At 46.9% G+C, this 10606-nt stretch overlaps 1 protein-coding gene across 3 annotated transcripts in view; it reads right to left on the reverse strand.

Annotated features, from left to right (window-relative positions):
* arnt2 (aryl-hydrocarbon receptor nuclear translocator 2) overlaps positions 1-10606 on the reverse strand; it is a 90391-nt gene that overhangs the window by 12471 nt on the left and 67314 nt on the right. For all 3 annotated transcript variants that reach the window (XR_004339066.1, XM_032561464.1, XM_032561463.1), the window contains 2 exons: positions 508-631; positions 53-155 (listed from right to left, as the gene is read on the reverse strand). Coding sequence is in view for 2 of the 3 variants with exons in the window: in XM_032561464.1 (XP_032417355.1) it covers positions 53-155; positions 508-631 (227 nt within the window). In the remaining variant the exon portion in view is untranslated. The remainder of the gene's footprint in view (positions 1-52; positions 156-507; positions 632-10606) is intronic.

Genomic DNA, 10606 nt, shown 5'->3' on the forward strand with positions numbered 1-10606 from the left:
CTTTACAGATGTAAGCTGCCAGAATAGAACAAATCCACTAACTGAAGCGTACCTGAAGCTTTTGGCGGAGTGGCCCTGCTGGAAGGGAGAGCTCTGGGTGTAGAGAGGCTGTCCTCCTGCCGTAGAAGAGGGAACCATCATCTTCTTGTCTCCCGCTTTGGATAAATAAAAGCCCCAGTTACACATCAAAGCAGTCTATGTAAATAGGAAGTATGTGTGTGCATGCGTGTATGTGTGTGAACCAGGTTTTTATATCCTGGTGTGGCTCTATTCCTGTCTACAATGTGGGGTTGTGGGTCCTCCTTGTCTTCCTCCTTGTGGGGACATTTTTTTGATCCCCATGAAGGTAAATGCTGTTTTACCTTCACATAAGTGTTACGTATGTGATGGTTAAGGTTAGGGTAAAGGTTAGGTTGTAGAAAATAAATGGAAGTCAATGTAAAGACCCCACAAGTCACAAAAACACAACTCTGTGTGTGTGTGTGTGTGTGTGTGTTGCAGACATACAGCCAGATATGCTGGTGTACATTTCAGCAAAGCGTGGGTCTCTCTCCTGGGAGAAGAGAGTCTCTGTCTTATCAATGGTCTTCCCTGTATCGTGGACTCCACTGCTGACTCCTGCCACAGGCACCTGAAGGAACAGTTACATGTTATGTCAATTTCATTAAAAATAACATAAATACATGGTTACATGTAATTAAGTGCATGTAGGACATCTACTACATGTCCGAAATATTCTTCTCCATTCGCTAAATGGAGAACATTTATAGAACAAAGTTGGAGGTGTTCTTCTGCAGTGCAGACACCAACTAGTTTTAGAAAAGGACATTAGAAGATTTTGTGACCGCAGTTACTAAATTCTCTATTGAACAGTGGTACCAGTTTGAAGAGTCGGTGTACTTTTAATCACACCCTTTATGGGTACGAATTAACAAGGGAGGAAATCCCATGTCATTTATTAGGGACCTAAAAATTCATTCTTATTTTTTTCTTAGATGAATGACAGATTTAATTCGTTCTTTGTTTCTTTTGCCTTTTCATATTGCTATTGTTATAATACAAAGGTTTCTTTTATGATTTCTTTGGGGAGGGAGGGATCTGTGAAAATACACAATCCCAGGTTATGTGATTATGGACCTTACCAAGCTCCGCCCACAACCAACCTAGAAAATCCCACGTGGCCGCAAGTCTCACAAACAAAGCCTCGCGGCGCGATGTTTCTATGTAAACAACATCTTCCACTTCGACTGATTCTCTGCAGTGTATTTCTGAATCGATTAGTGCATCATTTCTACCGGATTTTCACAATATATCAGCTACTACAATGGACAGAGGAACTAAGAAGTTCATGTCATCTTTTTTAGATGAGATCAAGGTGTTTGAGCCACGAGATGCCTCCAACATTGTGCACGTCACAGCAAAATGCTTTCGCCTAAGGTGTCTGCTCAATAAGGAAAAGGGCAGATCCACACACCCTCTACATCAATATAGCTGTGGACAAGATCACTGATGCCTATAGTTCTTGCAAGGCTGGGTAAGTCAGGCATTCATCGTTTTGTAGGTTACTTTTGAAATCAGTGGATGATTCCTGTGGTTTGTTGGCAAATGTTTGAGTGTGCCTAGGCCTGATACTAGCACCAAGTTAGCCACTTGGTGCTAGAGTGGCTAACATGAGTAACATGAGTTTAGTCCAAAGACTTTTCTGCTAAAATAAAATCTTTAGTGTAAGTCAGATACAATACACATTGCATATTGATCTGTTTAGCTAACGTAAGACTGTGTAGCAGACAGGCTTCAAGGTGTATCAGTACTGCCATTATGCTGTACTTAGCTAACGGGAAGCGTGTGTTTGAGAGACAGCCACGTACTAGGTAGCCGCACTACCACGTAGAATGGGCATCAGCCAATGAAAAGCGGCCCCTGTGGTAAGGTCCATTTTCATCTTGGCCTCAGAACATAAATGTTATCAAATAATGTAACATCACCTGATTAAATCCTAATAATTTCTAACTTTCATATGTCATAGATTCAGGGCCCACAGTTTAAATGATTTCAAGTATCATTTGAAACCCACGAAAACAGGACTTCAAAAAATTAGAATACTCTGAAGAAATCACCCTAAACCACTTCTCAGTTTTTGTAGAAAAAAACGAAAGACGTTAAAATTAAAATATTGTTTTAAACATATCTTGGTTGGGAATCCCTTTGCCTGAATCACTGCCCCGATGCAATTGCCTGGGAGTTATGGAAGCCCAGATTTCCTTGATGCTTGCGGTCAGCTCTTCTTTGTCGTTGGGTCTGGTGCCCTTTATATTCCTCTGAAGTAAACCCCATAGATTCTCAATGGGGTTTAGGTCCAGAGAATTGGCTGGCCAGTCAAGTATGGGCATGGGCATCAAACCAGGTTTTGGTGCTTCTGGCAGGATGGACAGGGACCAGGTCCTGCTGGAAGATGAAATCTGCATCGCCATACAGGTCCTCAGCAGAAGGAACCATCAAGTCCTCTAAAACGGCTGTTTTCAAAGTGTGAGGTGCGCCTCCCCTAGGGGGCGCCAGAGCACTTTAGGGGAGGCGCGGTGCGAGGGAAAAAATAAACCGGAAAAGAAGCTATCTGCTTGCTGTCTACTGATGTGAGAGAAAGAATGGACAAATTTTTAGTAAAGAGAAAGGCAGGGGAGACAAGCTCTGGCGTAAGTAGAAAAAAGAGGAAGTATGACCACGACTACTTAAAGTTTGGATTTTCCTGGACTGCTCCCGATGATGCTCCAAGGCCGCAATGTGTAATCTGCAAGGAGGTTCTGGCTAATGATAGCATGAGACCCTGTAAGCTCCGGCGTCACATTGAAACAAAGCACCCAAGTTTAGTGACCAAGCCGCGGGAGTTTTTTGAGAGGAAGCTGAAGGAGCTGTGCACACAGAAAAAAACAAATGAAAAAAAAAAGAGTTTGGGGTTGTTCTTATCATTAGAAAAATGAAAAAAGGGCGTATTTGCCATACAAAGGCCCTGATAAAATAATTAAAATGGGAGGAAATGTTTTAAAATGTTCATGTGTTAAATTTCATTCAGATAAAGTGTAATTTTAAAAGATGAGATGGTTCTAAAATAAAAGCAATTAGAAGGTGTTTTGTAGTGGCATTTGTGTGTAGGTTGATTATTGGGGGGGGGGGGGGGGGGGGGTCACCCTTTCATACTTTGAAAACCCCTGCTCTAAAACATTCTGATATACTGTTGCAGTGACCTTGGGTTTAAGAAAGCAATTTACCAACACAATGTGCCCCAAATCATGACTGACTGTGGATATTTCATACTGGACCTCAAGCAGTTTGAGTTCAGTTCCTCACCCGTCCTCCTCTAAGTCCTTGGATCTTCATCACCGAATGAAAGGCACACTTTACTTTCACTTTTTCCAGTGAACTGGGCCAAGGAGAAGAAGTCCAGCACTTCTTCTCCTTGGCCCAGTTGAGAAGCTTCCTACGTTGACTCAGGTTGAGAAGTGGCGTGACACGAGGAACCCGACAGTTGTAGCCCATCTCTTGGATGTGTTTGATTGTGGTGGTTTTTGAAGCTATGACTCCCGCCTCATTCAGTTCTTTCTGGATCTCTACCAGATTCTTGAATCTTCTTGGTTGTAGTCCACGGTCATCTCTTTGACTGGTGCATCTTCTCCTGCTACATTTTGCCCTTCCACTAGACTTTCAATTCATAGACTTGGACAACAGTGACGTGTGGTCAGGGGAGGCAGGTGAGGCAGAGAAAAATAATATAGAGTGAAAAGATAATTAGGTCCGAGCAGCTAAGAGATGTGAAGTCCTATTATAATCGTAGTGTTTATTATTATAAGGCCCGAGCAGCAAAGTGCTGCAAAGGTGTATTGTAATCATAGTGCTGATTATTATTCCGATTCCGCTTCCGTCAAATGAATTGGCTTTTTGGAGCCAATTCAAAAACTCACCAAACTTCACCCAAAATTGTCCCCCAAACAAAATGTTCAGAGTCGGGTGTAATTGCAAGTGGGCGTAGCCAAACTGCTCTACAGCGCCCCCTAACTACTACGGTGAAACCGTAGGTCGTAGATATCTGAAACTCGGTACATAGGTAGAATCCCCCAAGTCAAGAAAAAAAGTCTCTTGGAAGTGCCCCCTAAAATCCAGTTAGGTGGCCATTTTGGGTCAAAGGTCAAGTTGGGAGTCAATTCAGCAAGAATCCCGCCATCATGTTTCAGCTAAGAAAAGTATTCTACTTTTATTATCACTTTGAGGAAAACTTTCTGTAAAAAACCCGAGTGAAATAATGCCTTCAAAAGGATCCAAGACCATGATTAGACCGGATGAACAGTTTGTATTGCTCACGCAAGTTAAAGAGTTACTGAACCAGCAGAAGGAATTGAACACAGAGTTGCTTCAACAAAAACAGGACAATTTCTAAGGCTTTGTTAAAATCATTATGGACACTACTGTTAAGTAAAATAATTATTTACACTATTACTTTTACTAACCAGCTTATTCATCAAATTCTTACATTTTATCATATATATCTTAGTTATTAAAGGTGAAGTTGTTCTCCTGTTCAGAGCTGCACCTGCATCTTCCAGTTTCAGGAAATCGTTTTGACAGGAAGCGCCGACCACATTCTGCAGAGTTTGCAGCTCGGTTCTCTCCAACAACTCATTTTATGTATAGACATCTAGCTGCTGACGAAGAAATAGTATTCATACCTCTGTGGCTTGAACTATTGAACTTAGGGGGCGAAATGAGAAACATCTATTGGTAATACATTTGTGCTGACTACTCTGTACAAAGGTGATTTGTGGTTAGTACAATGTCATGATGTCCCGCCTAAGATGTCTGTTTGACTGAAACTTCACCTACTGCCTCTTTCTTCTAAGAGGGTGTTGATCATTTAGCTTCCAGGAATTGTCTTGCTCCACCTAAATAAAATCTGACATTCTGTGTAGTCAGAGTTGCTCTGACAGTGTTACTGATCAGTGCTCTCTCCGCTTGCAAGCGAAATAAAGCTGTTCTTTGTTCTCTAACTTTTGACTCTTGGTTTCCCGAAATTCACAGATTCCACAGTTTGGCGTCACGAACAGGATCCTTCAGGATTTGTCCGAACGGTGAAAACCGGGAGAGGGCTGATCACCGAAATCTGGAGCCCCTAAACAGGCTCCACGGTTTTTCCTCTATCTCCAAAAAGGCCTATTTAAGAGAGGGAGGACTCCCCGGTTCTTTCCACCAGGCGGATCGATCGTGACAGGATCCAAAACAACCTGTACCAAGAGAGAACAAACCAGCGAAGGCCTTAAGGTAAAAAATGGACTATCAGGGATAGATTCGTTTCAGAATTTTAATTTAAAAAACCTGAGGGTGGATTTTCCTGGGAGTAGGAAATCTACAATAGTGTTCAGAGTTGAGACTTAACTCTGAGGGAATTAATGTAGGTTATTTTTAAAAATAACTGAGGAAGGATCCTGTAGGTCATAGGAAATGACCTAGGTTATCTCTTTTAGAGTAACTGAGAGTAGGCTATTTTCTTAAATAACTGAGTAAAAGTAAAGTAGGTTATTATTGGAAAATGGAGCCTTGGCGAAAATTCAAACTGGGAGACTCGACCAGCTTCACCACATCATCTAATCACTACGCCCGACCGCAGCCAATCTGGACCGGAGCTTCACGCCGCTCCAGCCAATCGTCGTCCAAAGACACCTTCAAAAGTCCAAGCTACCCTGGGGTCTTCCTGCTCGTCAGCCGTGCTTCGAACCTACGTGAACGCTTCTCCTACCTCTCCGACAGTAGTCAACAAGTTTCAGCTGCCTTCCGTCCGCCCAGATCCAGGGAGTATCCCTCACCGGCCGGCTGCGCTCCTGTCGACTCCCCTCTACTCCTCACCAATCTAACCGCCCTCATCACGCCTTCCTTCGGCCTCCATCGGCGACGACGAGCCGGAATTTTCCGTCCTCCCCTCGTTGACGTCGCAGTCCTCCGCTATCTGCCCGGTTCCGCGCTCCGGCTCACCATAGGCTGCTGCGGCTCATTGGCGCTGTCCCCCGCAGCAAGCGGTGGTTGTCTCCACGATCCGCCGTGGCTGCACCGACGCACGTCGGCTCTTCCTGCTCGTCCCACCATGGACTCGATCCGTTGCCCGATCGTCTCTCCCAGTTCACCTCCGAGAGAACGTCGCATCAGACCGCTGCGCTCACCTCCACCTATCTCGGCTCGCAGCTGGCTTGTCAGCCTCATCAACCCGCAGCTTCATTTGCGCCCATTGGGCGTCGTCTAGGTAAGACGTATCTGCTCCTGACTTGTTCATTCTCCCTTCGCTTTACGTCTCTATCAGCGTACCAGTGCCTTTAACTCACGTTTACCACGCCTCCTATCGCCGGTCAGTCTTGGCATTTCCAGGGTCACGACTAGCTCGTTCCGTTAGTTCCCCGCTCAGGCCGCCGTAGCCCTCTCTTCCCTCTGTTGCTAAGATCGCTCCAAATTCTGTCAGTAGTTCCAGTTTGCATTTCAGCTCATTCTGGCCTCCGCCCCAGCTGCCGCTGGTCTCCTAATCGCAGCACCATTTTCTTTAAGCTTTTCATGACTAGTAGAGGGGATCCGCCTAAAGTTCCATATAAAACGCACATGAAAACAAACGGAGTTATGGGCAATCTTTTATTTACAATTCCTCTTTTCTGGTAAAAAAAAAAAAAGCCGTGCTGCCCATCCAACTGCCCCCCTTCTATTCCAGATCCATTCAAGCAGCCCATCCACACAGACGGCAGAGCGTCCGAGCGCTGCAGCTCCAAAATGGTGCAGTCATCAGGTGTCTGAAAGAGAAAATACCTTAACTATGGACCCAGCAGGTAGATTACCCGAGAGCAGAGACGCAGACTACCTAGATCGGCGCTTATCATCTGGTGAACCAGGTGGAAGCGTAACAACGCTGCAGGAACACACGAATGGCTTCATTAGTAGGTCCAGCATCCACAACAACCGCAATCCCAGCCATTGACCGTAGATGGCTTGACGATCTCAGTTGAGCAATCAGGAACACAAGCCACTCAGGCAGCCGACATACACGGGGAGAAACAGTCACGCACACACACCTTAGCAGCTCCATCAATCACGGGGCCGCTCCTGGTGCACAAAGCGGGAAGGATGGTTCTCCTTCCCCCTCAGTCGGGCCAATGTCGCAACCCGAGTAGTCTGATCATCAGAAGCCGCTCGTAGGCTCTCTAATTTTGCAGCTTCATTGCAGCCAGCAGACCGGATCTCATCTGCGTACTTTCCAGTCGTCAATCTTAACCTCCACCCTCGAACAGTCAGCTTCACCTGCACAGCGATCCGAACTTCACGAGTCCTTTTCAAGTGATTCATAGTTCACAACGCCGCTCACTCTGACAGCTTTCTTTCCTCGTCATCCATTGGTGCCGACCCATATCAAGGAGGCATACACACAGTTAGTACGCAGATATGCGCGCTAGGTGGTCAGCGTCATCTGTACAGCCGTCAGTTCGATACACGCGACGGGATAAAACCAGCCAACGTTCTTCTGGTAAATGAATGGTCAGTAATAAGCCGCTGGAGCTAGTCGTAGCCGACCACAAAGCTCGCTCGTATAAAACAAGCCTCCCGTTCCCCGATAATCCGACTGCTTACCACCAAGCCGGACCGTCGCTGGCAATACGGCTTACGAAGATCTAACTTCCCTGTTATGTGGCCGATTACCTAAAAGCGTTTCGGTAATCCCCTTCTGTCGGTCGCTACCACCCGTTGGAGCAGGACCTATGGCGATCTTCATTGGCAGGAAACTAAACTCCGGCCCGACGTCGACTCTCGGTCTCGTGTACGTGCTCTAGTCTACCGCACAGTAGGAATCCTGACTTATTCTACCCTTTTCCTTGCGTTCTCTAAAGAGCTTTTGGGGGATTTACAGGCCCCTATTATTTAGCGATCCAACTTCGTCTCATTGCCCCCAGCATAAGATAAAAACACTCCAGGATTTCGAGAATTACATCCATGCATTCATCCGTAGTTGCATGCATTAATTAATTAGTTAAGCAGGATTCGTATATCCGTACAACTTAATCATATTACAGCAGATCACAGGCAGCCAGTCTGCCCCTCCAGGTCCAGTTATAACTCCCACATCTGCCTCCGTGCAAAGCATTCCTACAGCTTCCCTTCTTCAGTTCTTTCCTACATCCGCAGTCTGCTCGCTGGAAGCAACTTTCACGCTAAGCTTTAGCAACCTAGCACATCATCTAGTCTAGTCTGGTCATCTAGTCTAGTCGAACCCCGCTGTGAATTCCTTCTCAAGGGATTTCTAAGCATAGCTCCTCTAATCCTGATAGCTGGAAACCCATCTCATTCCCATCACTTGGGAATCTCATCACTGCACACCAATCCGGTGCCTTCGTCCCCTACATCAGAGCTCCACTCATGCGCTTTCCTCCTAGCCTTCTATGGATTTCTGATACAGAGTGAGTTCACATCTGCATCTAAACTATTCAATCTGTTAGAGACTATCTAACTCCAATACTAAATTCTTCCCTGACCACTACAACCGCTGCCTGGTTCATCTGCCACCTCAGACTGATCTCAGCTGAGATCTTCCCCCTTGCCACTTCTCGGGCCATTCTTTTAGAATAGGCGTTGCCACATCGCCATCGTCAGGCGTCCCTTCAGCTTCTTTCCTTCAGCTCGGCCGCTGGTCATCCCCGGCCTTCTCATCCTATATCCTACCAAATCTTTCAGCTGTGCTCGAAGCTCCACGTGCAATGTCTGCAGGTGAGCATCTCTCCAAATAACTGGTGGTGGAGCCCTAGTCACTGTAAATAGCTACTAAATGGTGAAATTCTTCTTTTGTTCATTGGTCCCACAGTGACACTTAGTGGTTGATTTGTGCTTTATTTTGAAGAGCGGTAGATTTCTTCTTTGCGTATTTTGCGTTAGGCACTTCCTGTTTCGTTAACCACGCAGAGTCAGCGTTAGAGCCTGAAGAAAAAGAAAAGAAAATTTGTAAAATAGCGCTCTTGGAAAGCAGAATGAGGTAGGAATGTGCGCAATTGTGTTTTGTGAACATTTATGTTTATTTATACATTTTGTATCCTTTATTTATGCTACAGTTTTCACGGTGTCTGACAAGAAAGGTCAAGATTAAACTGCACCCGTTCGGAACTCCCTGCGTCTGGCTGTCCATTCCGAGAGGCCGCTACAGTCACCTTTAACATTTATTTCACACCTATGGAAGCTAGCAGGGCCCAACAGGCCCTCAGCCCAGCCGGCTTGGCCTCGCAGTCCATCAAGCTGCTTCGCCATCAGTCCCGCCAGCATGCGGGCCCTATCGCCTATCAGTCTCGTCAGACTGCAGGCCCCGACTGACGCCTATCAGTTCGGCAGACTGCAGGCCCCGACCCACGCCTATCAGTCTCGTCAGGCTGCAGGCCCGACTGACGCCTAACAGTTTCGGCAGACTGCAGGCCCTACCGACGCCTATCAATCTTGTCAGACTGCAGGCCCTACCGACGCCTATCAGTCCCGTCAGACTGCAGGCCCTACCGACGCCTATCAGTCCTGTCAGATTGAAGGCCCGACCAACGCCTATCAGTCTCGCCAAGCTGCAGGCCCTACCATCGCCTATCAGTCCCGTCGACTGCAGGCCCCGACTGACGCCTATCAGTCTCGCCGAGCTGCAGGCCCCAACCGACGCCTATCAGTCTTGTCAGACTGCAGGCCCAACCGATGCCTATCAGTCTCGTCAGACTGCAGGCCCAACAGACGCCTATCAGTCTTGTCAGACTGCAGGCCCCAATCAACGTGGTGCGCCTATCAGTCATCCGACTGCAGGCCAGCCAGGCCTCGGCCCGGCTCCCTCTTTTGGGGGGAAGACTATCCCGAGCTCGCCGAGCACACCGCCTGCTCACGGCGATCCTCGGCTCACGGTCTTCTGCCGGGTCCGAGCGCCAAAGAAATTGTACCATTAAATCTTTTTAACTGCTATTTTCTTCTCCGTGTGAGTCTCTCCAGATTGAAATGGAGCCTTGGCGAAAATTCAAACTGGGAGACTCGACCAGCTTCACCACATCATCTAATCACTACGCCCGACCGCAGCCAATCCGGACCGGAGCTTCACGCCGCTCCAGCCAATCGTCGTCCAAAGACACCTTCAAAAGTCCAAGCTACCCTGGGGTCTTCCTGCTCGTCAGCCGTGCTTCGACCCACCTCCTCCCCTTCTCCACCTTCACCATGAGGGTCGTCCTCCAGGATCCCTTGTGCTCTTCCTCTCCAAGCTCCGCTCCACCACCAGTTTCGGTCCCGGGGGGGAAGACTATCCCGAGCTCACCGAGCAGACCGTCTGCTCACGGCGATCCTCGGCTCACGGTCTTCTGGCGGGTCCGAGCGCCAAAGAAATTGTACCATTAAATCTTTTTAACTGCTATTTTCTTCTCCGTGTGAGTCTCTCCAGATTGAAATACAGTAACTGAGTGTAGGTTATTTTGTCTAAAATGACTGAGTATTGTTTAGAGAGTATCCAAATGATAACTGAGGATTTTCGTAGATTGTTCTAGACTTAGACAACCGAGGTTATTGTGCACATAGAGATATTTTAGGCCTAAAATAT

The sequence above is a fragment of the Xiphophorus hellerii genome, chromosome 4 (genome assembly GCF_003331165.1).
Source record: "Xiphophorus hellerii strain 12219 chromosome 4, Xiphophorus_hellerii-4.1, whole genome shotgun sequence".
In the NCBI taxonomy this organism is placed as follows: Eukaryota; Metazoa; Chordata; class Actinopteri; order Cyprinodontiformes; family Poeciliidae; genus Xiphophorus; species Xiphophorus hellerii.